The sequence below is a fragment of the Magallana gigas genome, chromosome 5 (assembly GCF_963853765.1).
Source record: "Magallana gigas chromosome 5, xbMagGiga1.1, whole genome shotgun sequence".
Classification (NCBI taxonomy): Eukaryota; Metazoa; Mollusca; class Bivalvia; order Ostreida; family Ostreidae; genus Magallana; species Magallana gigas.
Window position 1 is genome coordinate 4266981 of NC_088857.1, and position 20520 is coordinate 4287500.

The 20520-nt window shown below is 33.9% G+C and overlaps 1 protein-coding gene and 1 long non-coding RNA gene across 5 annotated transcripts in view; both read right to left on the minus strand.

Moving 5' to 3' along the window:
* Window positions 1-297: 297 nt before the first annotated feature.
* The window catches only part of LOC117691994 (uncharacterized), a 41894-nt gene continuing 21671 nt past the window's right edge, over window positions 298-20520 (minus strand). For 3 of the 4 annotated variants that reach the window (XR_010714170.1, XR_010714169.1, XR_004603574.2), the window contains exons 3-4: window positions 1505-1647; window positions 298-798 (exon numbers count right to left, since the gene is read on the minus strand). This is a non-coding gene — a long non-coding RNA (uncharacterized lncRNA). Of the gene's footprint in view, window positions 1317-1504; window positions 1648-20520 lie in introns of all 4 variants that reach the window. The other variant, XR_004603641.2, reaches the window with a different exon arrangement.
* LOC105340018 (homeobox protein Hox-A7) overlaps window positions 16827-20520 on the minus strand; it is a 6227-nt gene continuing 2533 nt past the window's right edge. Inside the window, exon 2 of the mRNA XM_011445847.4 lies at window positions 16827-17902. Coding sequence (XP_011444149.2) covers window positions 17610-17902 — 293 coding nt within the window. The 3' untranslated portion in view covers window positions 16827-17609. The remainder of the gene's footprint in view (window positions 17903-20520) is intronic.

Here is a 20520-nt window from a genome sequence, read left to right on the forward strand (position 1 = left end):
ATTCAATTTATAATGCATTTATTTAATTTTAAATGTTATTCATGGTAAAAATTAATATTAATTTTATGCGTATTAATGTTCTATGATTTTTGCATTTTTTGTTTGGTGTTTGTAGTGGTTTTACTCAATGCAAAGCCAGATTAAAGAGAAGATAGCTTCTATAAATAAAAACATTAACATAGCTTTTGATAAGTCATTTGTCATGATAATAGTCTTTGAAACATAACAGCAAACATGCATGATGGATGGACGTGATCGCAAACAAACTAATCAAAAATACAGAGAATTTGTAAAATAGAAAGGTAAATGGCAATTTATGTAAATATTGATTCAGTGAGATTTACACTCCGTTCTATTTACAATGTTATGCAATCATGATAGAAACGTATTGTACTGTCCTTAATTAATAACCGTAATCACTAATAATTATAATTTTTATATTTTAAAAATGTCTGTGCTGTTTCGTTTTAATTTTCTGTTCTGATCTCCTTTTTTCTGTTTAATAGGTCTGTAAAATCCATTGTCTTGTTCAAATATCCACACCAAGCTGGGTTTAAGTACCTAACTGACAGCCCAGGAAACAAATGCTGTTTAGGCCTTGAATAAAAAGAACATCCAGGCGTCCCAGGAATATGCTGTGGCTGCAGGACGCCTTTGCAGGCTTCTTTGAATTGCTTTGTAGCTGATGATGTGCGAAACACGGTGTGGCTTTTGAAGTTGTTTGATATCTTGCAAAAGATATCAATATTGCTCATGATTAATTTTCGGGAAACTGAAGATCTCTAAACGTTTGTAAGTCTGTAAAGAAAGGGAACTTAAAGAATTTTATTCTGCTCGATTTTTTTTCAGAGTGACTGGTATTTGTAAGAAAGAAAGTGATTAGAGGGTCCATAATCCCCAGGCTTAGTTTTGAATATGTTAAGTCCCCATCCCTCTAATTAACAGTAATCCAAAGAGAAAAATTAACTTGATTTTAAGAAGTTGATATGTCGACAGCACTGAGACACGTGAGCAATAGACAGATGGACATAACAGTGAGACCAAACATATCACGTGATCAGTAATCGGGATTCCCGTCTGACCGTTTACTGAGACGTCATTCGTCTTAACTAAAATATCTTGGAGCGGGTTTATTTTATTGTTTCATTAATAAAAATAAATGGTTGTGTCTGAAACAGTAGTTTTTATTCTTTTAGAATGTGAAATTTATAGTTTTTAACATATAAAAATTATCGCAAAATATATTATTTGCTAATTTTTTTTAGATTTTATTTGATAGGATTTTTCTGTCAAAACATGGCGTTTTTGTCTTTCATCTACAATTAAACACGAAATCAGCAGTGCAAAAATCAAATAAAAATTTAATTAAGATTTTCAATTTTACTCCTCAAATAAATATTAACATTTTAAACTAATTTTGTCTATATTCAAGTTACACAAAGGTAGATAAAAACATGTAAACACCGAGTAAAGACAGATCATTATACAAGGCATGAACACTTACATTTCAGAGAAAGCGAAATCCACGACCAAAAGCGTTGACATTATTTTGGACAAATGCTTGAAATGCAGCTACTTCAGCAGAAATTTGGATGATGTCAGCATTTTTAAAATATTACAGGTACATGTAGCTGGCGACTTTCTCGTCTGTGAAAAAGAGATTTTATCTAAATCAGAGTTTTGCCATATTGAATATACATAATATTTTTCATAAGAACATTTTTAAACACTTTTTTCGAAGTATTTTTGACCATATTACCGGTCTTCGTTAGTCATTTTTATTTTATTTTTTCAATTGAGGGGGAAAAGCGATACAACTGACAGACATTCATTCTTTTTAAACTGTCATAAATAGTTGTTAATAAAGTTTAATAAATCTACAAGAGGCAGTTATTTTCCATGTATGCTATGCTTTTACCAATGATCTATTAAGGAGCCCAACATACTGAGACAAAAATTGACAATTTACTGGTGACAAATCTGACACACTGTACTGGCACAGTATTAATCAATAAACACTCTTTTATTGTTATTGTAAAATTTTGATAATAATCACAGTTATCCCATTGAACATCATTTTTTTCGTGAATGAAAAAAATATTAATATTGAACTTATATATTTGTATACATATTTTTGAATTTACATTAACACTTTTGTTTTATAAAAAAGAAAATTTAGAGATTTTAAAGTGCATTAAAAATTATAACTTGGTGTAAACAGTCCAATGGGCCGGGTATTGGATTTATGTACATGTAAATGTATACATATATTTGTTATTGTAAAAGATACATAGGTCACTATGATAAATATAAACTATTTTCTTTTTTACTTAAATTTGTAGAATATGACTCACAAAAACTAATCTGTATAAAATCAATTCAGCGTTTTTGATTGACCAAAAAAAAAGCCGTAGATATACAAGTATATCTTCCGTAAATATCGTTTTTAAATTTGTAATATTTTTTACAAAAAAAAATAACAACATGCATTGCGTGCAAAATTTGACAGCTTTTGAAAAGTTATTATTAGTTTATACAATCTATCCCTTTATTCTTAAATTCTTGTCTTATAATTATGTTTAAAGCCATGTATTATTCTAAAAAAAAAAAAAAAATAAAACACCTTCTGCAAGCAAGCATATTTCTTAAATTCAAATTTGGACGACAAGTGAAAAAATACATGAAAGAATAATAGATATTATAATGATAGTTTTGCACAAACTCTAATTGTATTGTTTCAACCTCAACATTGTAACCCTTATTTAATTTTAAAATCACGTATTTTTGTAATTTGATCTGTATATTGCTTGCAATATGGTAAAACAAACACTCGCTAATGACTGAATAACATGTTTATATTCTTTTACAGAAAAAAATTAATTCCGAAATAAAAAGGGAACTGTAAAATTTTACGACCAACTTAAGTGTTAAATTAATGAAATATTTTTAGTTTTGGTTTTAAATAGTGACGATCGCGGTTTCTTCCATCACCATTTGAGGTGTGGTCGGAGAGATAGAGAGAGAGAGAGAGAGAGAGAGAGAGAGAGAGAGAGAGAGAGAGGGAGAGAGAGAGAGAGAGAGAGAGAGAGGCGGCAGTCCATTCAGGGGTCACAGTAGAGGTAACAGACATGTCGCCGGGACGACACTACATGTACGGTGTAGGTTTTACACACTTCTCCACTAGCCAGGCCGTACATCATGTGACCACACACGGCACGTCTCTATTACCGGTTATGATGGCGGCTTTATTGGACCTCGATCGGCGGAACATCTAAGGAACAGTCCGTCAGTAAATAATGCCACTAGTATATGTCACATTGGGTGATTACAAAAAATATATCAGGCGGACCCCACTGGTAGAGCAATTGGTCAGAACATGTTTGAAAGTGGTGCTATTCCTCTTAGATCTTGCACGAGAAGCTTGATGGGTAATGGACACCATATAATACGTGTTGCTACTTTGATTGATACTGTTGCTATTATATATATTCATTTCATTATGGCCTCTGCATGACCCGGAAACTTGATTGATAAACATTGAAGACCATCTCTTCTTCCCCCCTGCTTTACTATATTTATCTCTGGCGAAAAATAAACGTCATTAAGTATGTATACACAAGATGTACAAGTCCTTTTGTCAAGAGCCTCATGCCAAATGTCTTCTGTTGCATTAAAACTGATATTGTTATGAGGAGCTTCTTGTTGTAACTGATAGGTGCTTGAGTGTTCAGAAATATGACACGCTTGTATATCTTGTATCATGCAGTTGCATATAAAACGAAACGTACACCAAAGAACCATTTCTTATGTTTGGAGAGACCCTATTCAGTTTTCTTGTTGTTTGGTTGCGTTATTTTTGAAATTCAACAAATTAGGGGGGGGGGGTATTAATATGCATAAAGATACCAGTTCGATTTTTCTTTCATTGAAGGAATTCGTTAAGTGTACATTTTAAGTAAATGGATGTTAAATCGAAAGATACCCAAGAAACTACAACAGAATCAAGATAAAGTATGTATGCACCATTGGGGGTTAATTTACACTCCTTCACTGCAAACAGCTATTGAAATATAAAACCACAAGCCTCACCGACTTTGTAACAGAATGTAAATATAATGTGCGCCTTGGTGTATTGACCAAATTGAAGATGACTATCATTTCAAATACAAATCCATCTCGCTTCCAAAATATTTGATCACAATCCATCTGAGTAACTTTTCTTATCCTGGAATTTGGAATACAATTCAATTCATGTGGTGAAGTAGATTTATTTCCTATTTCACGACTTAATAAGCAGTATGTTAATTTTTTGATAAACTAAAGCAGTAATGAATGAATTTGTGCAGCGAAATTCACTAAGACAACATGGTCTTTTGTTCTTTAGATCTTTGTGGTTTGCGTGGGACCGTTTTGTATGTATTGCGAATTAAAATAATAATTTTTTGAGCGACACAGGTTTCATGCGCAGGGATAGTTTACGACCAAAAGTTTCGATTTGAACATTACGAGCTTTCTTGTATGTTCCTTCATGACGTCGCCATGTTGCTGTTTTACGTGCTCTTATAGAAATGAGCAAGGCTTCAGCCGACACGGCATCCTATCCCGCTTGGTCCCCCTGTATCTATGCCGTGTCTACTGTTCGTCATATTATACAAACCAATACAGCATTGTGATGTATTTTTCCTGTAAAATGATCTATGAGGTTATCAAACCGTAATTATGAAGTCATATTAACGGCACGTTATCTCCAGTCTCTACCGCCGCATCAGCGTTCCGGATAACTCGCTCTGTGGATGAAGATATCCAGACTTAACAAAGGTTGTTTCCTTAGTCACGCCGCGGCTCTTGATAAGTGTCGGTGTAATAAAACGCTAGATTATCCTTAATGCGAAAATTTACTCTGAAAACGTGAATTGAAAAACAATTAAGCTCGGAGTATACAAATAGGACTACCTTATGCTTCAAGTGTCTTTAGGGGTATATTATTTTATTCCTATGTTAGCGTAGTACGTCTCAGCTGTACCTGAGCGCATGCTTAGAGTTAGACAGAAACACCTGGCATGCAGAACAAGATCGTTGCATGTGCACATTAAGGTATCTCTCCCGGTGTCTTTTGTTGTGATGGCTGCGTTCGGAGTTTGTCTGTCCCTCTGCGGAAAGAGCACTGCCGTGACCATTAGTTTGTATTATCATTTATCTGTTCCAAAGTATAGTTTTGACCGAAACAGGAAGTGAGGGCATTTCCGGCAAGATTAGTGTCTTTGGCAAAATCGAATACTATGTAAAAAAAGAAAGTCCGCTGTTTCCGGTGATATCGACTGACTACATCGACATTAATGCGCCGTCAGACGGGCGGCGGAAGTGGTAGGACCAGAAACGTCCGGTCTTTGGCTATTTGTATATACCTTTTACATTCAAACATGTACCTTGTTAACCGGCCTTTTGTTAAAGCAAGTCAGTCTTCAAGATAAGAAAAAGCACACATCAGAAACAGTATAAGTACAGTGTATATACAAGTATATTGCTTTGTTTGTTTTATCCAGTTGCAACCAAAATCATTGCTGGAAGAAATAAATTTATTAGATGGCCTATCGTAGTTAATAATTATATCATTTTGTACAGCAGTACCAGTACATAGATATACCATAATATATGTTTTATTTTGTTGCAACCGATATCACTTCTCGAAAAAATAAATTGATTAAAAGGCCTATTCTAATTAATATATCTATGCAAATTAGAGCCACTTAATGGCATTGCTCTGTCAGTAGAAAACCAATGAAGAAGATAAATCTGAATTTCTATTCTAATGAAGTTTTTAGCAGTACGATCATTAGTAAGATGTGTCAGTCCTGTACTTCACTTCAGCTGTATATCTGTCCTGTAATTAACCCAGTAAACTCCCAAACCTTTACACCGAGTCCTGCCTTTATGCGAATACGTCATTTCCGACAAATTGCAACTTTAACAGCAGTTAACCGGATCTAACAAAAACACTCCGAAGCAACTGTTTCATTCCTTATAATATCCCCTTTCTTTAATTCATTACTTCAGTGAATTTGGAAAAAAATCAAGCAATGAAATGGCGTAAGAAAAGTTTTATATTCAGGAATGAAAGCATCTCTATCCCAATTACAGTGTATCTCTGTTAACGTTATAATTCGGACCGAGATAATAATATACAACTTTACATTTCAGTGTAATGTGCATCTCTGCAAACAAATTAAAAAGAATATAACTTATTTATGTTTATTTAATTATATATCTTAACGTGTTGAAATAAAACAAAAGAAAAATACAATATGCTAACATTTATGATGATATCTTTTATAAAAGGAATATCGCATTAATGTCATGACGGAACTTAATGCATAATACAGAACGAAGATAGGATTGGCTTCAATTTAATGATCATTTTTTGTTTTATATTATAATTGGATGTTATAGCAAATCACGCTTATAAAACTAACCATTATAAAACTAACCATTATGCACTAGGAAGATAGCGCAGCGCACATGCATTCAAATTAAAAAAAAAACACCTTGATTTCGAAGAATGCTGGATTAGATGGTACCAATATGCCCAGAAGGTTATTCGTGTAGAAAGTAGGTCTTCGTGGAACAAGTTGCACTTAAAGGAAACTTAGGAGAAAATGAGAAGCATGATTTGACAAAGCGGGAATCACATGTGACATGGATCTGTCTCATTAAAAATTCTAATGATTGCTGGTGTCATTTAAGCTGACTATTTTGAGCGCCTGTTCAGAGTCGGAGTCAGGGATCAATTAAACGCCATCATTTCCTGATTACAGTGTCATACCAGTTTCTGGGGGCCCTGGGAGTATCAGGAGTACTGTAAAAGCAGTCAGTGACCCATCGGAAACAAAGCACACTTTACATCAGCCACAAAATAGCAATCAGTTAGGTCTGTCATCAACTTCATTAAAACGCTTTTAAAAATTAACCCTGTCATATGTGTATATGGTCATAAATAAGGAACGCGTTCGATCATGAGGTTGGGGTGATTTATGCTCTATATAGTCGCTTGGAAGTTTCTTTAGGTGTTTATTAAAGTGATGGAGAGAAGACATTTATCTTCTTCAATCTGTACTCAAGACTGTAATGTGATGTTTGTTGCATTTAAATAGATAAGTAATTCACAATGATAATGTATTAGTTTTAGAACCAAGAATGCTACACCCCTTGTATTAGCGCGGGGGCTCCCCTTAATTGTGCGAAGAGTTCATATTCAAACCTGTGTAGGTAAAAAGACATCTGTCTGCGCTATAAAAGTGACAAAGTTTCGTCTCTCCGCATTTATTACGCACATAGCTAAAAATCTGTTAAATCTAAGTTTTGTGTTAAGTAGATAATAAGATGGTTTAGTTATATAAGAGTCATCGCATCATTCATTCAGACATTAACACAATGTAATAACTATTTATTTCAGGGCTGTGTGTTACCTGTCACTTTTTAATCAACAGGTGAGAAAAATGCAGAGTTTGTGGGGAGCGTCTACTCTCATTGGTCTCATGCCATTTTAAATTTAGTGCGTATTAAACAAAGGCCTCCAGAATGGAGAATATATATATTATATATATATATTCGTACTGTAAGAGATTTGACCACAAGGGCGTTGTATGATTTATGTAGTTTTGTTTAATGATTGAGTGTAGACGCAGCATCCATTCACTTATTATTAATGAATACAAAAAACTTTAAATAATCGATTGTTCTCCTTTAATAACAAACTTCTGTTAGACACCGCGAGATCCAACAGTTTGTTTTTTTTTATCTCCGCATGAATTTGTATTTTGAAGATATTTGCATTATCCTAACAATGTCAGTCCTAGACCCTTTTACTGTGGTGACGTTACTACATACATTTGTATCTATAAGGCCCATAGACCAATAGCATCTCTAAAGCATGACGTTACTACATACATTTGTATCTATAAGACCCATAGACCAATACCATCTCTAAAGCATGACGTTACTACATACATTTGTATCTATAAGACCTATACCATCTCTAATGCATGCGTTGTACCTCTGTTCGTCTGTTTTCTTTTGTTGCAATAAGGATAAATATATAACTATCTTCACAAATATTTAATGATAAATTATAAACAGTCCCACTCATTCTCTACCACGCCTAGTACACCTTATCCTGTCCTTTATATCACGTAACTATTTATTTTAGGGCTTCAATTCTCATAACATGCTTTCTATAATGTGGGACTCATCAGCAGAATTAATGCTACTGTTATCTGATGACTATTAACGTATTCATGCATTTTTAAAAACAATCCTCAAAGTTTAAAAAATTATTTTTACGGATGTTGAAAAAGTCGATTTAGGTTGATCGTCTTATTTGAATTGAAATGTCATAAGTGAGAGTAAAGAAAAATATTGCTATGGTGAACACACGACAGTATTGTCAAAAACGACAACAGGTCGAGATAAAATAGTGAAGCAAGAAAAGTTGCATTCATTCAAAATAAAGCATTAATCAACACACCATCGACATAAAACAACTACATTATAACAAAACAAAGATCAACATTAGTACACTATATTAGTACAACATTAGTACACTATATTAGTACAACCTTAGTACACTATATTAGTACAACATTAGTACACTATATTAGTACAACCTTAGTACACTATATAGCAGTAGCAACTATAAACGTATTCTTTTACCACCAACGAAAACCATCAGAGAATACAACCCCAAATAAATAAACCACTCAACCGAATCCTCACCCAACAAATAAACAACTAAAGGTTTTTCTTCATCGACGAGAACTGCACAACACTATTATACGAATCCTATTTAGAAACTGTATTTTCAAAAATTCAAACTGCAGGTTAAATAATATCACGTTAGCATCAACAAAACAATTTCAGTTCGATACCCACAGCAACTGATCCTGCAACACTGAAGCAACAACAACATTCAGCAATCCACCAACAACAACAATATTCAGCAATCCAACAACAACAACAATATTCAGCAATCCACCAACAACAACAATATTCAGCAATCCACCAACAACAACAATATTCAGCAATCCAGAAGCGATAAAACTTCAAGCAACATCAGTTATACACAAGTAACAACACAAACAAAGAAAACAACACCAAACTCACATTACCAACAACATTGAAGAATGGAGTCAACAACCTACAACAGGATAAGGTAACGTGGACAACAGTGACAACATTGTTGTGCTTCATTTGATTATACAAATAATTATGCTACTTTAGTTTTATTTGGAAACATTAATTATTAATTGGTCCTTGTTGTTTTAACACAGTTTTTGAAAACTATTGATATAAATGTCATTATTGACGTCTATTGTGTTTAGGGTTAGAGTAGCATAATCATGTGATAATCTAAAAACGAGCAATATGCTAGTACAGTAGAATTATTCCATAATCCATATTTTTTTTTATAAATGTCTTACATGTATAAGATTTTTCATCTGATATCATTCCGGTTTTGTTACGTGCAGGTTTACTTACATGTACAACTGTGTAATAAATTCTCTCTTAATGGAGCGATATCCTTGAAATTAAGACACGCTGAATATTTAAGAAAGATATATTCAATTAGTTATGCATTTCTAATAATCGTGGAAAGAGGGTCTATGATCCAAACGCTATTTTTGAATCTAAATATTCAAAACTGTAGTCTGCGGATTAAATTACCAATGGTGAGTTCGTTAGCCAGGTAAAAATTGTGGGTTAATTATTTCAAACCGATAGCAAAGTCAGGGGGAAGTCTTGCAAAAATTGTCAGCCATCTGTGACTTGATATTGCATAATAAACTTAAGTCTTAACGGGGAAAGTCGTCAGTCCGGTGCATATTTTGCAAAAGTTATGACATACAAAGCTTATGAAACTGTTAAAACACATGTTCTTGTGTTTCTTGAATATTTATACATTTAGATAAATTGTATTCAAATTAGATTTGATTATGTTGCCACGTGTAATCGAATATTTTTCAAATCATTTTTAACGATTTAAGACCGTTATACTTTCGTTTCATCTAAGGTAACAGATGTCACAACATCAAAATAAAAAGTGAGTTATGATTGGTTGTTTGTCAGCAAAATGGCGGTATTGGCGGGTATTTGTGTATTTCCACTTCTTTTACAATCACATTCCACATACACAAATATATTGCTCAAAACTGCGTATGAAATTTAAATGCAAAAAAATAGAATAAAATAAAACCCAATAAAATGTACAGTTAAGGTATACCTTTGAGATTATAAAAACATGTAAGTCTAAAAAAAAAAAGCAGTGACAGTTCCTGATATATATCACGTAGGTACAGTGCATTTTCATTACAATATTTGCCTTATATATATTTCTAATGTAGAGTTTTTTTATTCATTAAGTGAATGGTATCCCTTTTGCACCTATTGGAGTTTATGGAGGGCGTTCACACCTGCGCAAGCGAATCTCCATTATTCATATTTAACTAGATCCACATATAGAATACCAAGAAGACAACAGCACTCTGACTGTTTTTATACAATCATCGTTCATCTGTACTTAAAAAACACACTGAAAAAAAAACCCGTGATGTATTGTAACCCGCAACCCCCTACCAATAAGGGTACAAATATCAAACTTTATCTAGAGATAAGAACTCCAATACAAAATATGTTCATAATTACATCTCAATATTCGTAGTTTTTTCGTTGAGTTTTAAGATTTGAGTATATGTAATTTATAGCATGGATTTAGATGCGCATTGCCGTTTGGTGTAATATCGGTGGGGGATTTGGCATTTTCCCTTCGTCCTTTCATCTGACGTTTGCATTAAGCAAAGGTATTACAGACAGGTTGTAGGTGAAAATCCGGGGTTTAAAAATCAACAAAATAAAATTGTTCTGATCAAGAGAACAAAGATGACGGCGCATTAAGTGAACTCGCCTAAATAACAGGGAGTGCAGCTTTTACTTCTTTTCCGCATTAATTAAAATAAGTGCGCCATGGTTAACCTCTGATTTTTCAACTTGTGTCTTGATCTTTGAAATCAAACGATTGGGCTCTGATCAGAGAACAATTGAGTGAATAGTTCAAGTCAGGGTTTCAATCAAAATCACTATAAACGGGGAGCTTGGTTTGGGCACACGATATTTTTATTTACCCAGATAGATAATGCCTAAATCATTAGTAAATACAGACAGGAAGGACTAGCGTTATTTCGCTCCATGTTTCTCATCCAAAGGTAATATTGGTCAGCTTGAAAACAGATATATTGATGTTTGAAAATGTCTGCAATGTGGTTGCTGATAGATTTATAAACCACCTTATCAATTCAAATTAAATATGGCGATTTGATTGGCTTACAATTGTTGATATCACACGAGGAATAGATACTTGGATACGATTATCTAATCGTCGTGCGGGTAATCGTCTGGACTCATGTGATTGGCGGGATCAAAATCTCTTTACATCTCGCGATAACATTGTTGAGCGAGACTTTGAAGTTGACAGTCGAATTGTTTTTCATAGAAACAAATATGTTTTGGAGAATTTACTTTCGTATGCGGCCCTGTTTGATGTATTGTGTGAGTGAGAGCTTTTCTAGACAGCTCGGAAAAGTAATTTGCACGACCAAAGGAAATCGAGGGCTTAGTAATATTAGTTTCAGCTTATCAAGAAAAAATAGTACAGATATTTAATCAATTCCGATACGCTAATAAATTGGAAATTTTAAAGTCAGACGATTTATAGATGTAAATTAAAAAGCTTAAATATCGGAAGTTGCTCTCTTTTTCATTGACAAAGGCCCAGTTTCAAAATATTCACCTGATTTTAAACTGGTTCAAGAATGACGTTTAACAAAAACTGGTGGCACATTCGTGACTTGTGTATTTGATTTGAAGAGTATCATATTCAGAGTATCCTATCATATTCAGCAGAACTTTACATCTGCATTTCTAAATATCCCAGTACAAACATAGGACATTACTGATCTATTTATATCCGGATTTCGTTCTCGGATTATGCCGAGATATGTGCCATCAGAGCTGGCAAAACTAAAACTCAAAAGAAGACGTACATCTCTATTTTCAGAAAGGGGTCATTTATACAAATGTGTAGGGTTTTCTTTCATGTATAGAGTCAACATATTAGATTTTTCCAAAGTTAGCGCAATAAGAATATTTCTACACTGTTTTTTCTTCAAACTCTTAAATTTGTTTAGATTTCGTTCCATTATCTCTGTAATATATAGGTATAATATTCTGATTTTACTTGAAAAATATTGAGAACGTAGAAGTGCCTGCACCGTTGGTGTGTCTAGCTTGGCTTATGAAGGTCGTCTCTAGAAGATCTGGCTTTCTATTTTTACAAATTCTGTCAAATTTCCATTTCTTTGACGGGCCAGCTGTGTTTTGGGAATTTAGAAAACCTGCCCACATACGACTTATCAATTTGTTAATTAAGTAGAATTCGGTAAATGAAATCACCTTCAACACTTCACGGGGATCATCTACAGCCATCGAGTAGTTCTACCGGAATATTAAATATGTTCGAAATCTGGAATAGCTGATCTGTATAAATTACCGGACAAATTAACTGACGATGCGTCAATACATAATCATATTCAAAGAGAAAGTTGAACTTATATATAGAGCCATTTCACATGTAACAACTGTGTGAAGTTTCAAATTGGTCTCCTCCAGCAGGCAATAACCTCTATACCTGTCGAGTGATACGTCGGAATAAAATTACCACACGTTGTCTTGATTTTGAGCGAACAACCACAGATCTCAAGGACCATGTCATAAATTGCTCAAATTTAATCAAACTGGTAGTCGGACTTTATTATTAGCTCATTTCGTGCGGTAACATGCATTTCATATCTTTACAGTGAACTAATAATAAATATTTGGTATAAATCGCGACGATCGATTCTCCTTCTCTTGACATAGAATGGGTATTTGCAAACGAGTAAAAATAATGTCATTTAAAGACTTCATTACATAATGGCATGAATAATTGCTGGTAAATGTGGCAAAAATAGCTTGTAAATAAAAACCTCTGGAATCATAACGTTTGTCATTAACGTCACCGCTGATTTTAATGTCAGCCAGCAAAACGGTGTAAGTACTTAAAGTAACAACGTCAGCACCACTGATTCGACGTTGTATTTATTGCTGAACAAAACACATAACTCAAGTCGCGTGGCTAATCCATTTCATCATGTTATCTTTTCAATCAACAGAACATTATCTTTAAACTATTTGTCCCCTGAAATCATGAAAACAATATTTATTCAGATATATGTGTTTATAAACAAGAGAGCGTAAACAGGGTGAATTAATCGCTACCGTAGGCTAACAAAACATCCATTAATTCTAAGGAGAACACAAATATATTGTGGCCATCTTTACAGGGACAGCAAGTTGTCTAACTCGTTAAAAATGTTGGCATTTAGACATCATTTTTCTGATTATAATGATTTCTCCATAATTTCCTCATTCCACATATTTATAAGTATTTGGCTGTCAAGAATTTTAACCAAATCAACCTGAGAGCCAATACGGAACCTAAAAGACTATTTTTTTTTAATCAGTATTCTCTGTCCGCGTTCACATGTTTTAAAGTAAGGATTGCGAACAACCGCCCATTTTTTGCATTTTTAAAATCAAACAGCATTTAAGTCGGAAATAAATAATTTGTCTCTGGATATCATTAGATTTTCAATTTATTGTATGCTATCAGTTTAATTTTCTTAATGTTAGACTAGCGATTTTTGTTTTTAAAACAGCATTTTTCAAATGTACTATTGTTAAATTCTTTTTTCTCTATTTATTTAAAAAGCCAAATCGCTCGAAAAATAATTCTTTTTAAAGTTTCAACATTAAAAATCTTTCCTTTCACGACGTAGTTTCGTACCCTCACGATAGAAGGCAACAAGATAGCAACAAGATACATTCACCCCTATACAAGCTAGATCAAACGATGGGCCAGCCTTACAAGGATCTCCATTGCATTCTATCCAACACATTAAACTTACAAATGGCCATTTAAACAAATGATAAATTGGTCACTAATCATTGAGGACTATTGCCGGACGACCCACGCATGTTCTTAACATCTTAACTCTGTAATTAAATCACCACATTAAAGACTGTTGGTGTCCGTTGGTCGGACATTAAGGGTGGGGCATATCCAGGGTGTTGTCAGCTGACCCACAACATGGGTAATCCCCAAATCAAACCGAGGCTCGGATGGCTCTACCTATCTCTGAAGCGAAGTCAGGTTTAAATGTAGCTTTGTGCAATCTTGAAAAAAAAACTAATACTGATAAATCAAGTTATAATTGTGTAACCAAGTATATTTTAAATATCCTAAATCGGTGAAGCTTATCCACAAAAGAATCCCATATTTCTTAATTATTCAAATGAACAGACATAGGTGACAATTTTCTCACCTTTAGTTTAAAAACTTTTCCGCCCGAACACTTTTTTCTAATTGCCGAAATAGACTGCAAGCATTTATTCTAAAATATTAATTTATTCACTTAAATAGAAGACTAAGATTTATTAGTCGGAAAAGGCCGACTCAATAATAAACTCGATATTTGCATCATATACACATTTTGTTATGGATGATTGATAAAGAAGAATATCTAAATTAAAGGGGGATAATTCTGCGTTCTATGGGATTTTTGATCGTTTGATAAGTTTAGACATATTTTCACTAATATTCTTTTCAAAGAAGTAGATAAATGCATTAACATGTATTTGCATCATGGTTTTCTAATATGGGAAATATAAGGTAATCAAACGAGTTCTTGATATTTGTAATAATTCGTCCACTGAAAAAATATGAAATTGAGTTTCGTGCATTCTAGCAGCATGTTCATTAGTCTATCTTACAGACGACAAAATTACGTTAGTAATGAGCTTATTGCAAAACCCAATCCACACGCGGCCATAGCCGAGAAAGGCACTCAATGATTGGTGACTTTCTCCGTAAGCCGAGACTTTAAAAATTAGAAAAGATGATATTATGGGGTAAAAAAAAATGATAAAACATAAATTGCACTTTTCTACACTCGGTAATAAATATCTTATGAACTGTTCACGTGGAGACGAGAATTTTGGCACAGTCCCTGGGATTCCCACCTGTGGATGACACACAATACCGCCGGCTTCAAACAGAATTTTAGAATGGAGCCGGAATCAGATCTTGGCGGACTGCAGACGACAATCCGCGGGATGAAACCGACGAAGGTCGGGGTCGTGTACGGATAGATATGGGTGAGGGGTGAGAAGATAATCCCCCCGTGATGAAACTTAACCAGGGTCTGATTCAACAGTTCTCTTTGCATCTTGCAGCTGGGGAATCTTAAGCAAGAGGTGTCTCTTACTAAATCATTTTTACACGATATTAAAAAAAACTAAATTTTTTGTGGCAAGGAATCCAAACTTATGTTAATCAACATCCTTGTCCTTCTTAGGTTTGCATAAATTAACTTTCCATCCGATTTAAGTTTTTTACTCAGACGAACAAATTAAACACAAAACTCCGGCTTACTTAAGAACAATACATTCCCATTTTTAAAGAAAATAGGCACTCTTTCTCCCGTTCATTATTCGGGATAATTCATTATGTGAAGTTAAAACTCAGCCAACAGTTAACCCAATTTTCCATCTGCTTTAAATCATGCAATGAATTAAGCCTATATTTTCTTGTGATTAAAACAATCATGATATTATTCTGTCGGTGCTTTCTTTAAATCTTAAACTTGTTAAAAAAAGGAGCAATAAAATAATAACTTGAATGTTTATTTTTTATTTATGGTATTCTTTCAGGATAAAAATTTATATAACACATGCACGTAAATATTATTCTAATCAACGAAAGATATCGAGGTCAAAACTCATGTTGAAACAAAACATTGTTGACTGCTTAACAAACTTGTTTTGATTAAATGTTTGAAAAAAAAAGCCTTAGTTACCTAGTTATCGATGAAAGTTCAAATCACTGTGTTATAAAACATTAAAATCTATTTTTATCTTTAAGCCTTAATTTCGTTAATGATAACATTTTATGCAAACCGATATTGCGCATCACAAAAGTGCAACGCTTAATAGCTGGTTTTACAACCTTCAAATTCCTGTTTACCATGCGATATATCATCTCGGTTTAAAAAAAAATGCAGATAAATTATCGCTAACAAAAAAATCTTTTGTTTGAAGCTTAATCACAAACAGCAAAGATATTTTGCGCAGTGCCTTTGCATTCATGAGAAAAAAATCATCTTTAAACATGACATTACAAATTTGAATTTATGCATTTAGTAATTCGTTGGCACTTATATTTTGTAAGACTTTCTGATTGCTTATCTTATAATATAATGATAGAACAGTACACTATAGTCTTTACAAACTTTTATTACATATGAAATGCACCAATAAAATTGGCAGTATTTATTACAACTAAACGTTAACAAACATAGAAAAAATCTCTCTGATTCATATAACGGTCTCGTTAGAACAGCACAACACAACATTTAAAACAGGGGAACGTCTATTGCAACTTTCTCGAAATTAATGTTTTGGCAGCAATTCATAAAACGACTTTTTCATACAGACTTACAAATACACACGTCTGCAGCAGTTGCTGAGTTGGGGTTGTTTTTTTTAATGTGTTTTGTTTATCTAGATATACAATGAATATATACCGTTTTCCTACCAAATGGTTACCAAATCCTTCAAAAATGGTTTTTAGGGCAAATAAAAATCAAGGGTAAGATGTAGTAAACTGTAGCCCTGAGACAAAGTCATGATAAAAGGGTACAAAAAGCTTTAATGCAACATATATGTCTGTACAATGGAAGAAAAAACTTGAGGTATTTTATGCACTTTAGTCTCCCTCTAAACATCAGCAGATTTCTAATGTAAGCCATAAGTACTAGTAATGCCATACAAAAATACGATATGTGCCCGAAGGACCTCTATTTTAGCAATCATTTACATTTTTACCCTATCGTATCAGAATATTCACGAATGTTGCGAAGATTTTACCCTTTGTTCATATTCATGACGTATTAATGGTTTATGACAATCCCAAACCATTGCTGTATTATAAAACATCTCTATCACTCCTTTCCAAAACAATAACTATAGTCTCATACAGTCACTGAGAAACTCTCTCTACAGTTTTACCAGTTCTTGGTTCAAATCCCGCATGGACAAGCTATGATAAATTCATTTGGGCGCCATCTGTAGTCAAATTTCGACACAAAGGGCATACAACACAGAACGGTAGACGCACATAATCACCGCGGAAGAATCTTCTTGACTAGCAGACACACAGACACTGTTTCTTACGCCTTGTGACCAAGCTTGTATAGGTTACGAGATCTAAGTTGTAATACCTCACACAATTGTAACAGAAAACATATAATATCTTTGGAATAAGTTAAAATTGCCATCATATTATATATTGTTCTAAGGTATGGCAAGAGGTGACGAACCCTATACCCGTATCGCCTGAATTGACAAAGCTTAACTCGTGTAATTGCCGTAAGCTTTCTCGTTGATGTTCGGAATAACTCGGGTGTTTACGGTGACTCGTCACTAGACAGTCCATCACTTTTATCATCCTTTTTATCGGTGGACAGGAGGGTGGAATTATCGTTAATCTCTTTAATAGCTTGTCTTTCTTTCTTGAGTTTCATTCGTCTGTTCTGAAACCAAATTTTAATCTGTCGTTCTGTTAGGCAAAGAGAGTGGGCAACCTCGATTCTCCGTTTCCTTGTTAAATAATGGTTGAACTGAAATTCCTTCTCTAGCTCCAGCGTCTGATAGCGGCTGTAAGTCTGTCTGCCTCGTCTTCTGTGTGCCGAGTTAGGACCTGAAAAACACAAAGACAGCATATGATATTTGTATTCGGTTATTGATTGAATGTAGAAAGCTTTTTGGAGCGAATGTTGCTCGAAGTAGAGCAAGAATTAAGGCGATCAATCCTAGTGCACCTGGTTACCCAATGCGCATTGCAAAAAAGGACGTGCTGCAAACGGCGAAACAACAGAATTCATGTGAACCTCAGATGAAGGATCAGATAAGCCGAGAGCGGCGGAGGAACCTTAATTAATATTACGTTGCAAACGAAACTTTGTTATTTGTAATAAGTGCGAAATATGGGTTAGGTATTGTTTGGCTGTAGTTGAGAAGTTTATTGTACCCAGGGGAAGGCAAAAACCTCCACGCGATACCGTGCCCTGAGCGCTAGGGTTTAATCCTTTTCATGAGGAAAAATCGAAAAATTGTGATCCCATTTATAATTGTATCGACGTGTACTTTATGACAGTATCGCGGCATTCGAAACAAAAAACGATGATCGTGAAATGGACTATGTCAAGTAAAGTAAAATCTGCCATTATTTCAAAGCGAAGCTCAGCGAGGGATAAAGCAGTTTCCCAGTCAAGCATGAGATAATGATATGTCTGTGTTCTATTTGGTACTTAAAATTGAACACAATTACCTTAAAATTACATCCACATCTTCGCTCAACCTTAACATATAACAGGGGGATTGAAGACGCAAAATAGGCTGTTTATAGATACAGTAAATTAGAAGCATCAATCTCATAGCCTCCGAAAGACCTCGTCCCTGTTCGCGGGACATATTCCGACTTTAGGATTAAGATCAATTTCTTGCCGACTTCTGGGACTTGGAGCTTAATGAAAGGGATTTGCCACTGTATAAAAACTTAGCCCTGGCTTATTAACCCTGGGAACTTTTTTCTATTCTCGTTAATTATTAAATTTAATAATTTCTTACGGTCATACTCTATCTTTTCTCGTAGAACCTTGGGAAAAAAATTGGCGCGTAGATTGGCTATATTCAATCAATTCTGGACAATCCGCTACTATACTCAGATAAGTCAAATCAACCATAGTGCTTCAATTGTATAAGTAACACAATCTGTCTTCTAGATTCAGTGTGATCAGGTAACAACATAACGCTCTCCTAGCATAAACCATACCTGTTAAATACCAACAGGCCATTGATAAAACAGCTGATATCATTGTCTTTATGGCCGTACTCTGATTTATGCTATTAATGTGTAATTCGACGTGTGTAAGTGATTGTCTACAAGTCCAGCATATGATCGCGACTCCCGAGCTCGGGGAGAGGGGCTCAAATGTCGGGGACAGCTACACAGAGGCGGAATTTTGACACCGGATCTCGCGGTCTAGTTTTAGAAAGTATCTGGGTCCTACAGAGGGAGAATCAAGCATTATTGAGACGTTTCAACCTAATAGAATTGCTAAAAATGTGTTTTACTTGATGCACTGATAAAGAATGTATATCACTGCATATGTACGTAGTCATCGGGTTTCTGTGAGCGGTTTTCATTTTAAGAAATGGTTGGGGCTCAAAACACCTGGGGAAATAAATAAAAAAGATAAAACACAAAGCCAGACTCTGGAGTTACATAAACAACCGGCGTGTTGACATCTCATTCCGCTAATCTCTCAAACTCTGAGAAAATCCACAAACAATTTCGACGTTTTCTTATGAAATATTTCACATATAATGCTCACGTATGTTTAAAAAAATACATCATATGTGCAAAGAGTCAGAAAAGATAATTTATTTGATGTCTAATACGAGAAAATATTTCTCGGATAATAGCGAGTGTTGAAGCTTTTTTTTAAGAGCAAAATAGATTACTTTGATGATACTTATACTTCACGTACAACTTACATCAAACATAGTTTATCCCTGAGGGGTGAAAATTATTTCATTTTACGAATTTCATATATGTTCTTAATACTCTAAAATAAAGTTGAATTTGATCTGGCATCTTTACAAGTAATGCTATTCGAGGTGACCTTGGATGTGAAACATAATTTGAAGAAATGTGCAAGGTATAAACTCCCGTTGTCTTTATAAACATTTGTGGGCATTTTGTATTTTCGCTTTGTTTAATTTAATTAAAGAGGATTCAGCATTTTCTTGGGGCATCTCTTGGTGTGATGAATATGTAAATTTTGTTGTAAAACCTTTAATCACGTGACAGGTTCTAAAATATTTAGTTACAACACCTGTGCCCGAGGAATATATCTTTTGTGTTGAAAATGATTTATGTCAAAGATACAAGATAATAATGTATGCATTCTTCATTAGAAAACGTGATAAAAATTACCCTTGCTAAAATAGAAAAGAAACAAAATGCTAATGTTGTTCTAATGTTACCTTTCAACTCAAAGTAATAAATTGTGGATTATCATTTCTTTCACCTTTAAATAAATACAATATTTATTTGCTTTATTTTTTTTTATCGAATTAAGTTTGTATATAATATTTATAAAATGTATTTTTGATTGTAATTATTAATGCATAAATGTTATTTCGAACCAACACTAAATAATATATTTTTATTGTATTATAGAAATAATTATTTCTCTTATATTATATAAATATTTATCTATTTTCAAGCAACAATTTTCCCTTTAAAAATTC